The sequence below is a fragment of the Chinchilla lanigera genome, unplaced genomic scaffold, assembly GCF_000276665.1.
Source record: "Chinchilla lanigera isolate Chin_1 unplaced genomic scaffold, ChiLan1.0 scaffold00022, whole genome shotgun sequence".
Taxonomy (NCBI): domain Eukaryota; kingdom Metazoa; phylum Chordata; class Mammalia; order Rodentia; family Chinchillidae; genus Chinchilla; species Chinchilla lanigera.
In genome coordinates this window covers 26,499,988-26,521,657 of record NW_004955423.1, presented here as the reverse complement: position 1 = coordinate 26,521,657, position 21,670 = coordinate 26,499,988, and the positions used below count along the sequence as shown (strand labels likewise).

Genomic DNA, 21,670 nt, shown 5'->3' with positions numbered 1-21,670 from the left:
CCATCCTATTAGCACTAAGGACCCTTCTACTCTCAATAGTGTTTGTGTGACCCTCTCACTAAACTTTTTATGTTAAAATAATCTGTGTATTTTCCCTCCCTAGACTAACATATTTATATCACTAACAACTTGTATGTTAACTAACAGATTCTGAGTTCTAAAAATGCTTGTTGAACTTTCCCATAAAAATTACAACTACTAGGCAGTACAGTGTTTGTTAATATTTGGTTCTCCAAAGCCTGGCAGTGACTGTCATGAGTCATATACATTAATGATTTAATAAAATGGATTTATCTTTTAGCTAAAAAAAAATCAGTCATGAAGAATTAGATGTTTAGCTCCTTCAATTTTCTATGATGCCCCCATTTTTTTTGTACTTAAGTAACTTTGGTTTGACATTCCCAGGTAAGTTTTTTTTTTTTTTTTTTTTTTTTGTCTTTTGGAGTCAGGGTCTGGCTATGCAGTTCAGGCTGGCCTTGAACTCATTATGTAGCCCAGGCTGGCCTCAAACTAACAGCAATCCTTCTGCCTCAGCCTCCCAAGTGCTGGGATTACAGGCGTGCACCAAAACACCCAGCCCCAGGTTAAGATTTTTTTTTAAAGTCCTGAAAGGATGTCATATGAACACAGTCTTATCTCTAAGGTGTGTTTTATGTTAATTCATGTTTTACTAGTTCTAGAAAAAATATCTAAGCCATAATCTCTTCAAATATTGCCTCTTGTCCACCTTACCTTTCAAAGTCTAAAATTGAAAAAAATTAATTTTAGGTGTTTTCAAGTTACCTACCATATTGCTAAACTTTTAACATCATTGTTCTCCATGCTGTATTTTGAGCAATTTCTTCAGATCTTCTCATTCTGTAATTCCTTCTCCAGTTGTATCTAAACTACTATTTAACTCATCCATTATTTTTCTTCAAGAGTAGATGAACCCAGGGCCTTTCCACTGAGCTATACCCCTCTGCCATTTTGAGGTTTTTTTGTTTTTGTTTTTTGAGACAGGGTCTTGCTAAGTTGCCCAGGCTGGGCTCACAGTTGCCATCCTCCTGCCTCAGTCTCCCAGAGTGCTGGGATTATAGCCATGCACCTCTACATCTGGCTTATCTGACATTTTCAAAAAGCTCCAAGAATAAGAATTCTTACTCTTTATCCAGATTTACCACTTGGCCCTTTTCCCATTTTCTGTATCATTCTCTCATACATATAAATTGTATGTGTAGATTTTTTCTAAACCACTGGGAGTAAGACATATGGCACACCTTCCATGTTTTATCTGAACCCCGAAACATTTGCTTACATAGCCAAAATTCTTAAATTTATTGTTGATACAGCATTATCTCCAGTAGTCTATATTCAGATTTTATTTGTCTTATTAATATCCTTTATAGTCAGTATCTAAGTCTACTGGACCACTTACTAAATGTAGTTATCAACTTTTGCGTTTCTCTTAACCTAAAACAATTTCTTATACTTTGATGTCTTTCATCTTGACCTTTTTTTTAAAAAGTGTATGACCATTTAAATTTTTTTCATTTTAGTAGAATATACTCATCTAGGGTTTGCGGGATATTTCCTATGATCAGGTGATGGATTTTTGGCATAAATGTCAATTTCTGTATCCTTGTCAGAGTATAACTTGAGACATGTAATGTTGATTTTCAGCAGTATCAGTGACAGGAATCTTGATCAAGGTATTTTCTAGCATTCTGCAATACATATGAAATTTTATAAAGAGCCATTGATGATTTCCCAATGCTATTACTCTTTATATTTATTAGCTTTCTACTTAAGAGCTTTTCTTTCCACTTTTATCCATTTGTATCACTACAGGGTAATGGATTTTTATTTTTGCCAATGGCTTTTAAACCATTCCTACTATTAGTTATTTTTATGTTTATCCTAAATTTGCCAGCAGGACCATCTGCCCTTCATACTGGCTCCTGTTTACCTTATGTGCCCGTAAATCTGAGCAATTCTTTACTTTCCAGAACACACAAAAAAATTACTCTCTGCATAGCCTTGGAGTCAGCTTTTTCTCCAGTGAGAACTGGTTCTTTTTAAGGAACAATGGTATTTAGAAATAAAAATCTGGGCACAAAAATGTGTTCGTGTCCACTTACATCATTCCCTGTGCACCCTCTCAGTGGACTGAGTTGCACGCACGTACACACACTTCTACCTTTAAAATATGTATTTTAAGATGTACATGATTTCATGTTGACACTTCTAGTGCCAAGTTAATTTATAGTGTCTATCCAAAAGTGAGAAATTCCTCTATCCAAATTCCTCTATCCAAAAGTGAGAAATCTGGCTCCATCATCTGCAATCAGCAATCACATTAATAAACCAGTTTCAGAAGCGCTAGCATATACCACAGTGGGGGAAAAAACTCTCAATATTTGCCAAGCACATTTTATGTAAAACTCATATACAGTAAAAAGTTGTAAGTAAAAAATATAGTCATATATTTAACCCAATTCCCAATGTTCAGTATTACTTATAGATTCAGATTTGCATCTGGTGGTACCTTTAGCCCAAAGAACTTCTGTTAGCATTTCTTCTCGGCAGGTCTGCTTGTGACATACTCTTAGATTTTGTTTATTTAATATTTTTAATTCACCTTCATTTTTGAAGGATAGTTCTCTACATACAGAATCTGTGGCTAGAAAGGGTTTTGTTTTTCCTCTAGCTCTTTGAAAGTTTTATTCTGTCCTTTGCCTTTCACTTTTTTTTAATTTTAAACAGAATAATAATTTTAAAAAGAACTATAGCAAAATACCAACAATGCAGACAAAAACAAAACAAAGCAAAAACAATAAAAATGATACAGAGTTTCAGAACAAAATGATAGGAATGAACAGTGGTTGTTATGTTGTATATTGTTATCTTCAACGAAGTTCCTCAGATTACCAGATGTAAAAATGCAAGATTGATCAAACCATTAAAGAGATTAAAAAATAAAAACAAAACATTAGAAACAATACAGAGTTTCACTAGACAAGACGGTAGGAATTCAATGGTTGTTATATTAGATATTTTTGTCTTCAAATTAGTTGTTCAGATTACCAGATATAAGCATGCAAAATTGGTTGGAAAAAGAAAACAAAAACAAATTTTAAAAATTAAGGACTAACTGTTTCTTTCAATAAACCATTAGACAGCAGTAGTACAGTTATCACAGCTATCCTTCTATATACATATACATATATATGTGTGTGTATATATATTATATATATATATTTCCCTTCCTTCTTTTTCTCCTTTCCCTCATCCCAGTTGTTTCTTCCTTTGAGCAATTGATTTCCCTTTCATAGTATCTATTGCATGTTTTGGGTTTTATTTACTCTTTCAGATTCTTACACTAGGGAGACAATATAATGTTTACACATGTAGGTCCAATTTATTTCACTTATGAGTATGGTCTCTAGTTGCATTTATTTACTTATAAAAGCCTCGAGTTTATTTTTTCTATAGCTGAGTAATGCTCCACTGCATAAAAATACCATCTTTTTTTACTCATTCCTCAGTTGATGGGCATTTGGGTTGTTTCCAAGATTCAGCTATGACAAATTGTGCTGCATAAACATGGGTGCACATATATCAATGTGCTATGATGTTTTTAATTCTTCTGGGAAAATACACAGAAGGGGAATAGTGGAGTTAGGTGGGATTTCTAATCCTAGTTTTGTAAGGATCTCCAAACTGATTTCCACAATGGTTTCACCAATCTACACTCCCACCAGCAGTGGAGAAGAGTTCCTTTTTTCCCCACAGACCCTCTAGCACTTGTTCTTGGTTGATTTCTTAATGATAGCCACTCTTTCTTGGGTAAGGTGGAATCTCACTGTTGTTTTAATTTGCATTTCTCAACTGACCAATGATGTTGAACATTTTTTTCATTTATTCACCATTAGTATTTCTTCATCTGAGAAGTGTGTATTCATCTCAGATGCCCATTTTTGGATTGGGTCTTTGAATTCTGGGGACCTGACTTTTATTGTTTATATGTTCTAGATAGAAGTCCTTTGTCTGAAAGGCAGTTGGATAAAATTTTTTCTCAATTCATGGGTTTTCTTTTTACTTTGTTGGTGATTTCTTTTGATGTGCAGAAACTGTTCAATAAGATGAGATCCCAGTTGTTGATTCTTTGAAGTATTTCCTGTGCAGTTTGGTTTTCATTCAACCTTTCATTATTTTTGATAAGTTTCATTTCAATACTTTTCATTCCATGTGAAATAGCAATTATCTGTGGCTGCTTTCAGGTTTGCTGTTCGTTTTTAGTTTTCATCAGGTTGATTCTAGGATACACAAGTGCACATACATACATGTACACATATGTACTAAGTTTTCAACTCTACTGGAGTTTACTGAGCTCCTTGGACTTGTAATTTTATGTTTTCAACAAAACTGGGAAATTTAGGAGCCATTATTTAAATATTCTTGCTTCACTCCATTCTCCTGCTTCTAGGACTCTATATATTAGACCACTTGAACTTGCACCATGAGGCATGGAGAGTCTGTTTTATTTTTTTAATCCTTCAATTAGATTGTTTCTATTGGTTTTTTTTTTTTTTTTTTGGTACCAGGAACTGAACTCTGGACCTCATGCTTGCCAGGCAGGCGCTGTGCTGCTGAGCTATATCCTCAGCCAATGCTTCTATTGTTTGTTTTTTGGTTTTTTTTTTTGGTTTTGGTTTTTCTCCGGTACCGGGAACCGAACTCATGACCTTGCGCTTGCCAGGCAGGCGCTTTTGCCGCTGAGCTAAATCCCCAGCCCCAATGCTTCTATTGTTATGTCTTCAAGTTTACTGACCTTTTCTTCTGCCAGGAAGTTTTTATAGTATATATTTTCTTTTCTTTTCTTTTTTTGCCTTTTTGAGACAGGGTTTCACTATGCAGCTCAGGCTGACCTTGAACTCACTTCGTAGTCCAGGCTGGCCTTGAACTCACAGTGATCCTCCTGCCTCAGCCTCCCAAGTGCTGGGATTACAGGCATGCACCACTATGCCCTGCCTTGTATAGTAAATATTTTCATTCTAGATGTATTACACTTTTCAGACACAAAATTCCTATCACTCTTTTTCATTTATTTCACTAGTTTCTACTTGTGAAATTCCAGGTATTCTTCTATTGTGACTTTTTTCTTTAAGTCCTTTAACACTTATAAATCCTTTAAAGTCTGATGATTCTAGATTTTATGTCATCAAGGGGTCAATTTTGGCTACTGTTTTGTCAACAACAGCTCCCATTTTGTTCTGTTAGTATTTCATTGTATGCTACACACTGTAGATAATAGATCACAGACTATAAATTCTATTATCTTCTTCTGGACAGTGCTGAATTTTGTTTTGCTAAGTGCTTAATTCTTTCAAGTGTCAGCACCTCTCCAATTTCTGTGTTGTATATGGTTGCTCTGCTACATCAAGTAGTCATCTTTAATATTTGTCCAGAGTTTAAAACTGTTATCTGTGGAAGAGTTAGTCCAATACAAACTACTTTGACATGGAATTCCATTCATAGAGTTTTTCTTTTAACCATTATTTTTGTTTCTAAATTATCTAATAGCTTGGCAGGAGGACTGCCATGAATTCAAGGCCAGCCTAGGCTACACAGTCAGTTAAAGATCAGCCTGAACTATATGTTGAAATCCTGTCTCAAAAAACAAAACAAAACAAAACAAAACAAAACAAAACAACACAGATTTAATAGCCCCCACTTAAAATCTGCCTGGGACCAGGTATGATGGTTCATGCCTGTAATCTTATCCTCTGGGAGACTGAAGCAGGAGTATTACAAATCTGAGCACAGTCCACACAACTCAGTGATTAGCAAGATTCTGTCTCAAGTGAAAAGTAGAAAGGGGCTGAGCATGTAGCTCAGTGTGGAGGCTGTGGGTTCAATTCCCAATACTGCAAAAGTAAATAAATAAATGCCTATTTTTTATATTCTTTAATATTTCTGACTCAACTTTTTGTTTCTTTAAATGTTATTACAATTATTTCATATGCATTCTTTACAAATCCAATTTGTAAAATCCTTGGAATCTAAATCTGTGGGTTAGTATGTGTTACAACTTTGACTTGTGATGGTTACCTTTCATGGTTATCTGTGATGCTGTGATCTTTTGGTGATTTTAACTAAGGGAAAACTGGGGATCTAAACTGAGGCCGCCATCCTCTAATTTGTACATTTGACCTCTTTACTAGCTAACGGACCCAACCAAGGTAGTCATTTACCCACTCTCCTAGCTTAACTGCTAAGTCTTAGATGTTAACTCCCTTGCCCTGCCTCTAGCCAGTCTGTCCAGTGCAACATGAAAATGTTTCTGTGTGTGTTGTTTTGAATAGAAACTTTCAAAGATTACAGTCTGTTTATCAGGGGTGTTTCTTATGCCATTATGACAGAGTATATTATACTTTATTACATGTTACTAACTTTTACAAGCTGGAAAGAATTATATTTCAATTTCTTATTTCTCATAGTAAGGACTAATAATGTTAACAACCTTTTTAAAAAATGCAGGATGCTTTTAAGCGAAAGAAATTACATAACTCTGAATACCTGCCATGACTCAACGGTCATTTATTAAATAGCTAACTTTACTTGGCCTGGCACATCATTTCACTGACTTGTTTCTTAACAGTCAATCTACAAAATGAGAATCGTTACACTTGGCACTGGCATCAGTGTGACTACAAACTCAAGTAGGTGCAGTAAGTTAGCAGATCCAGAATGTGCTTATAATCATTTTCTTTTTTATCATGGGAAAAAAAGCACCTTTTAAATTTCTCAGAAAACTTTCAGACTTTTATCAATACATCAGCAGAATGGAGCCTACTTTGAGAAATACTGTTTCAAATAGTTTTCTCCAACACTAAAGGTATTCCAATATTCTAACTTTATACTTCAGTAAATAGTTTGGACCAGAATAAAGTTAACTCCTACTGAAATTCAGTGTTCTTGGCTGAACTAGGGTGACAATGGACATTAATTAGAACGATGTGGCAAATGGCACCAGGAAGCTTTATACAAGAAAGCATGGGAGGGGCTAGGGACATAGCTCAGCGGCATAAGCATTTGCCTGGCAAGCCTGAGCTCATGAGTTGATTCTCAGTTAAAAAACAAAAACAAAAAACAAAAAAAAAAAGCATGGGAGGAAAAAAGCACTAAAAAGGGGCATTTACATCAAACACTACTGTATGTGATTTTATTATTATGTAAATATAAAATGGGATCATACAGGTGATTAACAGAACCAAGAGTCAAGTCTTGGTTTACCATATCCCAAACTCCGTATTCTCCCACTTCCCATCTAAAAAAAGTCAAGGTTTCAACCTGGGAAGAGCAGTGATATTCCCTCTAGTTTATAACATACATAGAAAGAGAACATTTTTAAGGGAAGACTGACCTTAAGAGACCAGGAGCAAACATGATCTAATTCTGTTTCCCCAGCTCCAAGTCAACATCCAAAGAACAAAACAGAAGGCGGAGAAAACTGTACTTATTGAGAACTTAAGATATGTAATCTCCAAGTCCTTAATCCTTTATATTTAAGTTGCATGCCATGCATATTAAAGAATTAATGTATGAAGTACCAATTATGAAATCTAAGAAATAAGCACCCAAAACTCACCACACAATGTAAGAACTAGGTCATTGCCAGTGTGGTGCAATACACACACCTTTATGCTCCTTATCTATTCTACCTGCTTCCCCCAAAGGCACCCAGAAACTGAATTTCTGTTATTTGCCATTTCCCCGCCCTTCTCCATAATGAGCTTATCACATACATACATAACCCTAAATAACAACAGTTTGTTTTTCTTGTCCTGAAGCCTTATAAAGACAATATACTATACATGGTCTTCTACAAATTGGTTCTTTCACTCATGTTTTTAAGATACATCCATTCACTCTTGTCACTGGACATTAGCACTTTCCTATTTATTTGAAATTAATTTAGACCATCTATATTTCCACAATTATTCATTACTATTTTGTTCAAGTCTCAAAGAAATTAGAAAGATACAGATCACCCCTCGGCATAGGTTATATCACACTTAGCTTGCAAGTTCACACCAAAAGCCATCATTTCAACATCATTTTATAAAGGACTCTACCTTCACATAAAACTTGTCAACATGACTACTCTAAAGCTTTATTCAGACATGACTCTCCCAATACCCCACCTGTCTGCCAGCAGAGGCATTGTTCTCAGCTCAGCACCGGTGTCCTTGGCAAACACCGGATGTCGTAAAAGAGAAAAGATGGAGCACAGAATCTTCCAAACATCCAGACATCTGAAGACATCTAAACATTTACACCAAACATCTCAAGGACTTCACAGACTGAGACATGAGGCATCCAGAGAACTCTGACTACCACTGATGCTTACTAAGATCTTCCTACCTCACGTCCCTGGCCTTTTTTCAAGCCCTATCAATAAAGTCCCCTTCTCTTTGCTGCCTACAGATGGCCTTTTTGCTCTCTGCCTGCCTGCACTCAGGCACAATAAATTCCACACTATGTTGCCTTTACACAAGCCTGGTGATCTCTGCTGGTCTCTGCCTCACACTGTTCCTTACAATTACTATACCATCTCCTTTATGACCTCATGACTTATCACATTTAAAAATAAAAAGTTTACTAACAGTAGTGGAAATCCTCTGCTAAAATGCTATTATGTTTCATGCATTATTAAACTGTTAACTGCTTTTCAATCACTTTGCAAACATAAATTTAGCCAAGTTGCTATATGGTATATGTGAGATGTCAACTTCAATACCATGTATTTGTCAAATATATTTGCCTCAAACTCTCCTAATATAATAGGTACCTACTGATATGTTAATATAGCTGTCAGGAAGTTTTACTTTTAATAGTTTTTTGGGTCTCCAGTTCTATAACAGAAACGTAGGAACACAGTTTAGGAACTATCACCATTTGTTAAGCAAATACAAACTAGTTTGTTTTCATTATATTCTCTTTAGGAATTTCTTTGTTACATTACCTTTGAAGTTTTATATATGTGATAACTGAGTAATTTTTCTAATGCAACAATAGGGAAAGGAAACTTTTTAGTTAACTCTGGGGAATGAAAAACCTCCTCAATAATTTATAGCTTTTAAAGGTAAAAGTTAAACATGCGTTTACTGATACCTATGTGTAAGACACTATTAGGTGCTTGGTTCTCTTATCCATAAACATAGTAACAGCCCCTTTCTCTTAATGTCTTGTTTTAGGATTTAGTGAGAACATGTGGATAAAATGCTAAACATAATACCCCTGCTCACAGACTCAAATATAAGTTATCATTTTTGTACATCTGTTCACTTTTACTGTCAATTACTATTTAATACGAGTATTTCCACTGTTTTACTTTGCATTTTACTCAACCCTTAAAAGACTGAAGGAATGTTACTCTAGAAGGCAGGACCTAAGTCCACCTTAGGAAAAAAGATGCAGCCAGAGAATTACATGTGTTGGGGAACCCCCCCCTCATTTTTTTAGTGATTTTTAAGAAAAGTTTCTACAGAGCAGCCAACTGTGTTTTACTTGTCTTGATCTAAAATGGATGAAGAATGGGAAGAGTAAATATCTAGCACAATGCCTATCCCATCAAGGTGATTTGCAATGATCACATTACTGGGATTAGATGTAAATTTAAAGATCACTCAGAACAACTATATATATTACATACATAATTAAGAAAACTGAGTCAGTGACTTGCGGGTCAGTGATTCTTTAGTGAAATCCAGGTACCGAGAAGACCCAAGTCTATGAAATCGCTCATGAGTTTCTTTGAACTCATTACACTAATCGAGGGACCACAGAACTTCACAATATTCAGACTTGTTCCGATATGCTATGTCCCCTCCTCTGCGTAGTCACCCTGAGTTATTTCCAGGTGAACATCACCTACGGCCTATGAATCTGTCGCAACAGAATTAAGATGTGCCATGTACATGTACCAACTCCCCACAGTGAAAGTGATCATTATGTACTGCGAACAGGTACTGACGAGACTTAGAAAAAATGTGGATCAAATGAAGCGACACATCAGGTACAGTCGGAACACTGAATTATTGTGTTAAGGACATTTTCTGTCAAGCTTGTCCTGATTTGGAATTACATCATACATATAATTTACATCTTGATTGCTTTATTGGCCATCAATATTTACCTACGTAGAAAACTGTATTTTAAAACTGCTGGGGAAATAGCGCAGCGGCACAGCGCCTGCCTGGCAAGCGAAGGTCCTGAGTTCAACTCCCGGTACAAAAAAACTCCCTCTGATTTCACGATACACAGTAAGATTGATTAGAGCCAATTATAAAAATAAAAATTGAAAAACATAAAGCTACTCAAAGGGGAACAAAAGTCCCAGAAGCTCTGGACGCAGCCCTGCGGTGGGTAGGACGACGGCGGGGCGCGGCAGGAGGGCGGGGCGGAGCCACAGCCTGAGAAGAACCGGGAAAACCGAAAAGGCTCGAGGGGCAGCTCCTATCTGCTCCTCTTGCTCATAGAGGAGCCCTCAAAACAACACTGAAGCGGGAGGAGATACCTACGGCATTTCGGGGTTCTGGAGGCGCCACCGCCGCTGAGGAAGGGAACTGACGAGCCTCCCTGAAGCCCTGAGCACCAGCCCAGGAGACGCCGGGACCGGAAACGCACGCGCCAGGATGCCGCGTCACACCTCACGCGGCTCGCAGGAAACACGCTCTGCGGGACGAAGGGGCCGAGGACGTATGCCTGAACAGAGATGTGGAGCGGGTCGAGGCCCAGAACCACATTCATACACTGCCGGACGCAACACATGACCCTCTCTCACTATTTTAGCCACAGAAGCCCGGGACAGAGGAGCAACAGAGCCAAGTGTGTCCGCCCCGAAACAGTGATTTCCCTAGGTTTCTAGGCGGAACATTTGGGAAGGTGCTCCGCATCTTACTTCCGGGGGGGATGCGGTTGCCATGGTAACTGGCGGACGACAGACGTCTGTCCAGCCGCAGAGAGAAGACTCGGAGCCGCTGAGAGCTGCGCGTCCTCGCCGGTGACCCGGGTGAGGCAGCTCGCTGTCTCGGCCTCCTTGCTCGCCCCGCTCCTCCTGCGCGGCTTCCTCTTCCCGCCCGCAGCTTTTCCTGCTCCCCGTGTGGTCCCCGCGCGCACCGAAGTGCTCTTCCTGCCCAGGGTCCAGGCCCCGGCCCTCTGCCGCGGTAAAGGCAACCGACGGCTGCAGTTGTGTGTGTGTTCAAGCTTCTGTCTTTCTTCCCAGTAAGGGAAAGCGCGAATAGTGGGACGTTTCCGCCGTGGGGTTTTCACGTGAGAGAGTCACCCCGTTTGGAAAGAGTATGTGAAGAAGCTCTGACAACATTTAGATGTTGAAATTGCTTGTTGCAGAGGAAACATTCATTCTTCCGTGTTGGAATAGGGTTTCCCCCCCCCATATTTGCGAGGAGATATGCGCACGCATATGCGTTTAAAACGGTGATGTTAATTATAGTGATTCCAATTTGCAGTAACCAGACTGTGACACCGCATCCCTATGGAGTCCTTCGAAATCTGGCGTAATATGAAAGTGTCAGGCAGGCGGCCTGTGTATTATAAATAGGGTACTTCATCCATGATAAGCGATTATTATCTTTCTTTCCCAAGTGTAAAAGACCTATATAATTCAAGAAGGTGCCAGTGATTTAGGCCTCCTAAGAATCCAATGAGTCCTGAAGGGGACCCTACCTGTGTCATCGTATTGTTGAACTTGAAATATTCAATTTATTAGGTTGGAATGTATTTTTAGCTGTCAAAGCTGGATAAAGTAGTGTTGGGAGCTGTTAGTCCACCAGCACAAGTCAGTAACGTGTAGAAGCCATTGTTCAAAAAACCTTCCTCCACAATAACAAAGAGGACAGTGTTACTGAAATCGATCGACTTTTAATGCTTGTTACCAGCTAGGTGACATCTTTGTCTCTCAATTGGTTCATCTGTAAAATGGACAAAAGGTACCTGACCGCTGTACTAGGGATAAATCAAGATGTACCATGGTTCATTAAGCTCTTATGAACAAAAGTGCTGTGTAAACCCAAAATAATAGAACACATAAAGCCACAATGGTAATCCTATAAATGGAATTTTAAAAGCTCAGTTATGTGAAATACTAAGTCCAGGTTTTAGTGGAATAATTTGGTTGACCCTGCTGTGGAGAGTGGATGCCACCTGCCGGTCCCTCTGTATAGCAGTTCTCATTATTATGGACCTTGCCACTATCCACAGTTTATTGTGCACTTACTATATGTCAGGCAGTGCCCTATATACTTCATGTATATTAACTGATTTCCTCTTACCAACCCTATGAAATCCTCTAGTTTTCGTGTCTTCGTTCCTATGCTTGTTTGAAGGTGTGGTGATGTTTGCGTTTTAGGTGACTACCAGAGACTAACCCAAATCTTTCAATTATTTTCTAATAGAATGGCCACCAGTCCAGGAAGTGACGTCGTTTTTGCCAGTCAAAAATCAGTGCCTTCAGAGAGCCTTCGAACAAAGAAACTTCCACTAACTGAAGAGGAGGTATTTTACATGAATTGTAGAGCTGCCTACTTAACTGTCTTCAAAAGCAGCTTAGAAAACATTATTTCTAAAGATCAACTCTACCTAGGTAATTTTTAAACTTAAATATTTTGCTTTTTTGTTGAAAGATTAGAAATAAAATTCTATTATTGAATAACCCCAGTTTCATAAATATGCTTAGCAATAGCTGTCAGCTATTGTGCTGTTTTATATAGTTATATATTCTAGGAGCTTCAAAATAAAATCTCCAATACTTGTACAGTCTAGATGGGTATATTTAAAGCTGTCTTCCATTTACTAATTGTTAAAAATATTTTTAAAATTCTCACTGTGGTTCTTTAGGATTATAATAACAGAATTAAAACACTTCTGGCTTCTGAATCACTACTCTGAATTTTCACCTATATGTAAGAATGGGGTCAGATGATGATAAAAGAAAAGTATTGGGAGATGAGTGAAATTTTAAAGAGAATGAAGGATTCAGGTTTTTCTTTTTGTTTTTTATTGCTTCTCTGCATTATCATATATCCAAATTCTTCTGGTTGCAAATCTCCCCAGATCACTGAATTTGTTCCCTGCCGGGACATCAGATACTTGGAGGTCCTTGGTCACCAGAGAGTGGTGACAGGACCTGATAGCATGGTCTGTTCATGTCAGTGCTGTCAAGGTTAGTCACTTTAGGAGCAGAGACATTGGGTTATTTTGCCAGCTTTAGAAGTAGTTTCCCTAAACCAAAACTACCTTATTCTGTAGCAAGGTTTTGGGTATGAATGCAGTAAGATCTCTATTTGAGGAAATCCATTTCGGGGAAGAAGAGAATTGAAAAGATGAAAATGTAGTTGATAGACATAGTACAAGGCATTTGTAAAGTAGTTTAAACATACATGACTGAAGCAATTTTTAAAATTGTGTTTAATTTCACTTTGGTTTGCATATAGTTTTGTGTGCAGTGCTGGGGATCCAACCCAAGGCCTGGCACATTCTAGCAAGCGCTCCACCACTGAGCTACACTCCTCAGCTGTACACTGAGCTGCAACTAAAAAAATGTTCCATTTTGAAATTTAAATGTTAGTGTTTAAAATATGTTAATTGTTATAGGGAGAAATCCAATTAAGTAAAATTCTAGTTTGCTGCTACTCCTAGAATATCTGACTTTTTTCTTTCTTCCTTTGAAATAGGCTGAGATAATGAATCAGCCAAGTTTAAAAGCTTAACATACAGCAATTGGTTGGTGGAATCAATAAGTCTGTATTAATAAGGTGTTAACACTGTTAGAAATTATCTTGAAAGATAGCAATGCAGTGTTTGTCTTTTCTATGTTATATACTCTTTGGGTTTTATAGTGGAATATTCCTTCTTAGCATTATAGTAATTGATTTCAGATAATCTAGTTTTTAAAAAGGAGTAATGTGAATCAGTGATGTCTCTTTCTTACCACTGTCTTTCTTTGATAGCCTTCTGCCACTTAGGTACTACTAGAGCTTTATAGCTTTTTTTTCAATTCATAAATAATACTGATATCTTACTGTCAACTTTTGAATCTCTACAGTGACATTGTTTTCACTATCATCAGACTTAATAATGAACTGATTCTAGACCTTGAGAGTAAAGTTAGTAACAATTCGATTATATCAATTTCTTAGAAATGGGGATATCTACATACTGAGTACATATTTTGGCATAATTTTTATTGTCACTGAATATAGCAGCAAGTGTACACCGAGCTGCCACCATGAGAAAAGCAGTCATGCACCTGTTTTCCCAGTGCTGGATAGAAAGTATCACTTTCTTTCTATAAATGTTTTGATTTTCACATTACAATTTCATTTAGGTTCTACTTCATTTCCAATGTTTAAAGGATGGGTGCTGGCTGGGCATATAACCTAAAGCTTGTGTGCCGTTTCTCTGATTGTCATAATAGATGAATTAGGGAATCGTCTGATCACACGCTAAGCTGTACTTACTTTTGTTGTTAGGTCACCATGGGAATCAGGGATTTTGTCTAAAACCAAAATAAACCTGTGGAGATAAAAGTTCTGTTATATCCAATGCTACAGAGTTCCAGAGTCTTTACATGTAAAAGGAACATAGTGATTACTAAACTTACAACTTCTGTTAGCTCAGAAGCTTGCCTCTAGATTATTTTCTTGCTGCTGTGTGCCAAAGTTTAAATTAAGTAGTTATGATGCCCTGGCATAATTTAGAGAATTTAGAAAATTTCTTTTTTAACATATCATTAACTAGCTGGACATGGTGGTGCACCCCTGTAATCCCAACACTTGGGAGGCTGAGGCAGGAGGATTGTCACAAGTTTGAGGCCTGCCTGGGCTATATAATGAGTCAAGGCCAGCCTGAATTACATAACAAGACCCTGCCTCAAAAAACCAAAACCAAAAAATAAACAAATAAATAGAATATCATTGACCATAGGTCATGACCACAGGTAGTAGTCTTACACTTCAGATGTAGACTATGTTATAGAACTTCTTGTAACTGAAAAGCTTGTTATCTCTGAAAAAAATAACCATATGTATGCCTGTGCGCAATACATGCTCACTTCAACTGACTCATCTCTATTTTCTTGAGGATATTTCTTTAAATTCTTTTGTATTTATTGGTCCTTATTACATCAAATTGTTCAACAGTCAGATTATCATTTTTTGTGCTGGTTCATTATGTACAGATCTGTGCATTCCCATTTAAGGTAGTTGGAAATGCCCAATATAAAGTTTCATAGTTAAAATTGGTCGTTAAAGAAATATATCTGTATATTTTGGCAAAGTTACAGCTCAACTTTCTGTGAATCCCTTCTAGGTGCTTAGGAGGCTTATCATTATTTCATTTTATATAGAATTGTGTCCTAATATGCAAAAGTTTATTTGCAGATTACCAAGTTGCATATTCTCAAATGTACAGAGATACAGTGTATACATATATATGTAAAATGCTTTTTTTTTTTTCTTTTTGGTTTTTCTCCGGTACCGGGAACCGAACTCACGACCTTGCGCTTGCCAGGCAGGCGCTTTTGCAGCTGAGCTAAATCCCCAGCCCCAAATGCTTTTAAACTGTTACATTTAAGTGTCATATGAAGTATACAAATATACAGAGCCTTTCTTATATTGTAATTATTTCATAGATAGAAGGACATGGTTGTCTCTGATATTTGCCTCTCAAAATACATCCACATTCTTGATTTTTAGCAGGACCTTAACTGTAAGCAGATCTGTGAGGCATGGGAAACATGACCCATGAAAGCCAACCTAGCAATGATGCGTATGTTAGGTATCATGCCCTTCGTGACAGTAGAATGATTTCTTCACTTCATTAAAATATTTGTTGAGCCAGGTGTGATGGCGCATGCCTGTAATTCCAGCACTTCAGAGGCTGAGGCAGGAAGATTGCTGTGCGTTTGAGATCAGCCTGAGCTACAAAGTGAGTTCAAGGCCAGTCTGAACTATATAGTGAGACCCTGTCTCAAAAAGACCAAAGAAAATTTTAATAAAAAAAATTCATTGGGCAATAAAAAGTAATGATTTATATTTATTGCCGTTACCCTCAAAATAATTAAGTGGATGATATTTTTAATCTTTATTCCTCTAAAAGTGCTTAGTAAGTCTGATATTGTCAGTTTCTTAGAACATGTAAGTTGAGAACCAAACAGAAAACAAAAAATTTACTTAATTTGAGCATTAATAAATCAAGAATCTTTAGCTGGTGGCACATATATTTTGTTGTTAAAAGTCAGGCATACGTGGATATAACTAATCAACCCGAGCTGATAAATTATTATATCTGGGGTTTGCTTACTATTGTAATAGATAAGGATTTGGGAAAAAAGTCCAATTCCAGGTGTTTCAGTAACAAACACTTGTTTCATTGGGCAGCTCTTCAGCATGCAGGAAGAAACCCATCCCAAAGGACTGTTAATAAGTATTGGACTCCTCAAACTGCCAAACTGAATTTTGATGATTTTTGTGTAATTTTAAGGAAGGAAAAACCTACTTCAAAAGCAGAACTGCTAAAATCATTTAAGCAATTAGATGTAAATGATGACGGCTGTATTTCACACACCGACCTTTATAAATTTCTAACAAAGGTAAGATCTGTGAAACTCTTTTGCAATGTGCAGATTTGCAGAACAACTTGGAATCTTGCTTTGGCTAGAAGAGTTCACTTAAAAATAGTTACTTCATTGCCGGGCACGGTGGTGCAGGCCCGTAATCCTAGCACTCGGGAGCCTGAGGCGGGAGGATCGCTGCAAGTCCGAGGCCAGCCTGCGCTACATAGTGAGTTCAAGGCCAGGGTGAACTGCAGAGTGAGACCTTGTCTCAAGAAAATGAACAAAAAATTGACTTCGTTGACAGATGAGCCTACATCCAGATCTTTCTGGAGGACCAGTGCTGTCTGAGCCTGCCTTGTCATCCCTCCGTGCTCCCGCACAGTTCTTTCCTACCCAGAACTGTGCAAACCAGTGGCAGGTCCATGTGACAAGAGGAGAAGGAGAAGGAAATATAAATGCCGCCAGAAATCCACTGTTTCTTGGTACAATATTTATTTATTTATTTATTTATTTATTTTTGTACCAGAAATCAAACTCAGGACCTTGCACTTACCAGGCAGGCACTTATGCTGCTGAGCTGTATCCCCACCCTCTTGGTACAATATTTAAAAATACCGTTACTCTAAATTTAATGGCAGTTATGATTCCACAAAATACAACTGTTCAAATTTAGTGAACTGAACCTTTGCACATTTTTATAAAATTTAATAAAATTGTAAATTTTTATATAACAATCTGATTGTTGCTTGACATAGTGCTCATTCCGATTTATCATGAAGCCACACATTTCAACTTATTTGTCGAAGAGATTAAAATGTATTTTCACTGTCCTGAAGAATAACAGTGGTGATCATGTTGTTTTATTTCAGAGAGGGGAGAAGATGACTCCGGAAGAAGCCAATACTGTAATAAACTTGCCCGATGTAAATGCTAATGGCAAATTTGATTATATTAAGGTACATAACTTGCATATTATTTAGGGAACTTATTTATATTTTAGTTTTCCCTCAGCTTTCTTAAGGTATAGTTGACAAAATTATATATTTTTATAGCACACGTATATTTCAATATGTGCATACATTATAAAATTATTAAATCAAGCTAATTAGCATTAGAAAAGTTTGGGGTTTCTTTTCCCCCTAGGACTGAAACCCAGGGCTTCATTTACACTAAGCACAAATCCTACGGAGCTATACCCCACACCCTTAGAAAAGTCTTTAACAATTAAAGTACTTCTTTTGGTAAACATTGGCGGTGACATAGATACTTGATTCACTGTATTTGAAATTCTCCTCAGTTCCAAAATTGCAATGTGATGACTACATTAAAAATAATATATATATAAAAAAATAATATAGATCAAGCAAGCGTCCTTAATCCAAATGTCCAAAAAACTCCAAAAACCAGAGTTTTGACTGTTGACATGCCACAAGTGAAGAATTTCACATCAGAGCTGGACGTGGTGGCACAGGCTATCATCCCAGCCACTGAACTTCTTGAAATTTAGAAAAAATTATTCAGAATTTAAAGAAAGAAAAGAAAAAAAAATGAAAAGAAAAGGTGTGGCAGGTAGCGCAGTGCTGGAGCACCTGCCTAGCATGCCCAGAGCCCCGGGTTCAATCCTCAGTTCTTCAAGATAAAAGAAAGAAGTAAGGAAAATCCACACTGTGGCCTCCTGTCAGGGCTTCCTGGCAAAGTGCAGGCACACTAAAAATACTGTACAAAACTCCCTTCAGGGAGCATGTAAAGGTGTATGTGAAACCTAGGTGAAGTTTGTGTTTGGGCTTGGGTTCCCCCCCAGGGTATCTCACCACAGATATGCAAATACTCCAAATCGAAAATAAAATCCAAAACACGCTTGGTTCCAACACTTCAGATAACAGCTATTAAGCCTGCATAACCAAGTTAAAATGGGTAGAATGCGTATGTGTGCACACACAGACACACAGGCAACGTGGAGATTCTCCTCAGAAATGTACCTTTTCCAGAGTGGAAGCTATTTAGAACAAACACAAGTCAGACCATCTTGTAAAAAAATAAATCACTTCTCCTGGTGTAACATTTTACTTTCACTCAGAGTCTGACCTCCTCATTGAATCATGGCTGCGTTCCACCAGGTCACTCGAGGCTGGGCAGTCTGATTCAGGGAAATAAAACGAGTAACCCAGTTCAACAAGAAATATATTCCGTCTCTCAGTCTGTCCCTCCCTTACTAATGTGCATTTACCTTCTCTTCCTCCCAAATGCATGATTGAATGTTTTGCCCACAGGACTCCTTTTTTATTTCCTGTAGTTTTGTAAATTATATTTGACGACCAGTGGGCAGTGTCTCAAGACTGCACTAGAAAAGCTGCAAGTTGACAGTAAACTGAGGCGTCAACAGTTCGGAAGCCACATGGAAGAGGGTCCTGAAAGGGACCTGTCGCCAGCTCCAAAACCTTCACCTAGAATCCTAAGAAAAAGCGACCAGGAAGCGTTCTCAAATAAAGGTATTTACACTGACCACTGTGAATTTCTTCATCAAGAACGAAGGGTCATTATTCAAATAACATTTTCCTTCCATCCCAACTTAGTGATAGATGAAAATCCAACTTTCGTTAGCTGCAATTTCTAGACCCTCTTAGCTGTAAAAACTCTACTGAAGTAAAATTTTATTATGGGACTTGACTTAGCTGCGCTCATTATATTTTATTAAAAGTAAAATTTCAGACTAAATGGCAACATATTGAAATAAGGAATCTTATTAGTAGCCCATAAATTGGGGACCATTAAAACCTGATAAATATAAAACTTAACCTTATTTCCAGAGGAAGAATCAAGAGTGACATTATTACAGGAGACCTTTTATACCACACTGTATTTAGAAACAAACACCTGCTGACAGCTTTCCTCGTGTGGAGACCAAATCACGCTTATATCTCACAGGTGACGCTGGGGCTTCGGTATTGTCAACAGCTAGAAAGTTCAAAGCCTCCGTCTCCTGCACAATTTCCATGGCCGCTAACGGTAACCGAAACTCAAAGTTAATGGAGCCAAACCTAAAGGTAAAGTACTTTAAATTAGCAGAGATAACTTTTTCTGAAAAAAAAAAAAAAAAAAGTACTGAATTAAAAAAACGGGTACTGAGTTTATTAATAGCTCTTTCCTGTGCACACCGAGCCAGTAATGTTGTGAAGTAATTCTTTTAGGTTCTTTTTGTGGAACATAACATCCCTACATTTAAGCCTGTTGTAATATTTTTAAATAAAAATAAAACTATGAATATTATCATAAGGTCTTTAGTTTAAAAATGGTGACTCCTGAGTATTTGAACTTGATGAGTAGATTAGCCTGTTGTAATACTTTTAAATAAAAATAAAACTATGAATATTATCATAAGGTCTTTAGTTTAAAAATGGTGACCCCTGAGTATTTGAACTTGATGAGTAGCTTATCTAATTATGTAACAGGCACTTTCCATAAGTGTTTCCATAAATAAATCATTCATTCAGTATCAATTCCTGTGAGAGAAAGACAGCAAAGTCACTTTGCTAAGTCAATATTTGTAGAGTGTTAATATTGATCTTCTTCCTTTGCTTTTCCCTTTTTAGACTCAACCTTTACTAGTTTTCTTTCAACAGAAAATCATAGCTACAGAAATATAAAACATTAACTGAAACTGCTAGGATACATTAAAAATGTGTGCCCGGAGACCTCAGTAAGAGGGGGGAAAATGGTTATGACCACATACTATAACTGCTGTTAGAAAACTGAACTGATTGTTCTCAAGAGCTACATTTTTGTTTCAAATAACAACTCTGTATTTGTTATTGAACTCTGAAGTCCCTTATATCTTTAAGTTACTAGACAGTGACATTTGTTCTATATTAAAATTTTAAAACATTATCTCCAAGGAATTTTGTTCAGACTGTTTAGGAATCTGTACACCCTAAGCAATTTGGTGTGCACACCCAACATGCTCACACAACGTTTAGTGTTCCAGCAATCTTACTGTCCACAAATGGAAGCTTTGTATTTTGCAACTAAGTTAAATGCTTATAACATTGGCTTAAATAATTATTGGTGCTCTAATTCAAAAGTATAAATAAATAAAATTTTAGTCAGGAAAGGTATAAATATTAATAAAGGTTACATCAAATCATAATGACCCTTTTTTTCCTGCCATTAATTGAGACCATACCAATAAAATTAATTTCAAATAATTACTAAGCAGGTAATGTATGCCAGCCCTGTCATTTAGTGTAAAATATGAACCTTGAATTAAAACATAGAAATTTTCATTTGATTATTAGCATATACCATAGTATTTCATTTATTCAACAAATATTTATTGATCGAAGTACTGCATGCCAAGCATTGTTCTAGGTATTGATGAAAACCATTGGATGCAGCCTTGAACCTGACCCCTAGCTTTTCCCTTAATGACTGTGCCGATTTGGGTAAGTTAATCAGCAGCCCTTCTGGGTCTTGGTTTCCCATCTGTAAGTTGGAAATAATTACATTTCGTATATTTTGGAAAGGCTTGAATCATATTAGTATATATAAAACATTTAGCATGGGAACAAGGGACACTTAGTATTCACTTTAATAAAATATTGAGTTGTTAGCGTTATTGTAGACCTAAGAAATGAAGATAGATCTTTAGGTAGTAATGGCATTATGAAAGTGTAGTGTAAGAAAAGGTTTTCTAGCATTGTGTATGGAGGGAGAGACCTTCCGGAGGCTGGTGTAGACATCAAGTAGGAACCGTGAGGCTTGGCCTGGGTGATGCTTGCATTCGTAGGGAAGGAGAGGTCTGTGGGAAATCAGCTTGCAGGCCTTAGCAGCTGGGTGCCAGAGGCCACTTAGACTTGGTGTCCAAGACATCACGGACAGAGATGACGTGGGTGCTAACTGGGCAGTAGGTGGAAGGTGCTAAGAAAACTTGACGAATAAAATTGAAGTTAGCATACTGTCAACTTTTTTAATTCTGTGATTTTCATATACAACTTAATATCTTTTGGAAATGCTTGTTAGTCCTGCATGTCTTACCCTTTTATTTCCTGTTTC

General features: G+C 37.2%; 2 protein-coding genes across 8 annotated transcripts in view; one reads left to right on the top strand and one right to left on the bottom strand.

Annotated features, from left to right (window-relative positions):
• Nucleotides 1-10,679, bottom strand: part of Itgb3bp (integrin beta 3 binding protein (beta3-endonexin)) — a 57,818-nt gene extending 47,139 nt beyond the window's left edge. The window contains exon 1 of one of the 4 annotated variants that reach the window (XM_013514394.1): nucleotides 10,569-10,679. In XM_013514394.1, coding sequence (XP_013369848.1) covers nucleotides 10,569-10,573 — 5 coding nt within the window. In that variant the 5' untranslated portion in view covers nucleotides 10,574-10,679. The remainder of the gene's footprint in view (nucleotides 1-10,568) is intronic. The other 3 variants (XM_013514391.1, XM_005385326.2, XM_013514393.1) reach the window with 3 other exon arrangements.
• A 274-nt stretch (nucleotides 10,680-10,953) lies between these two features.
• Efcab7 (EF-hand calcium binding domain 7) overlaps nucleotides 10,954-21,670 on the top strand; it is a 37,395-nt gene continuing 26,678 nt past the window's right edge. The window contains exons 1-6 of one of the 4 annotated variants that reach the window (XM_005385330.2): nucleotides 10,954-11,059; nucleotides 12,462-12,649; nucleotides 16,446-16,657; nucleotides 17,491-17,577; nucleotides 18,915-19,110; nucleotides 19,547-19,665. In XM_005385330.2, the coding sequence (XP_005385387.1) occupies nucleotides 12,463-12,649; nucleotides 16,446-16,657; nucleotides 17,491-17,577; nucleotides 18,915-19,110; nucleotides 19,547-19,665 (801 nt within the window). In that variant the 5' untranslated portion in view covers nucleotides 10,954-11,059; nucleotide 12,462. Of the gene's footprint in view, nucleotides 11,241-12,461; nucleotides 12,650-16,445; nucleotides 16,658-17,490; nucleotides 17,578-18,914; nucleotides 19,111-19,546; nucleotides 19,666-21,670 lie in introns of all 4 variants that reach the window. The other 3 variants (XM_005385327.2, XM_005385329.2, XM_005385328.2) reach the window with 3 other exon arrangements.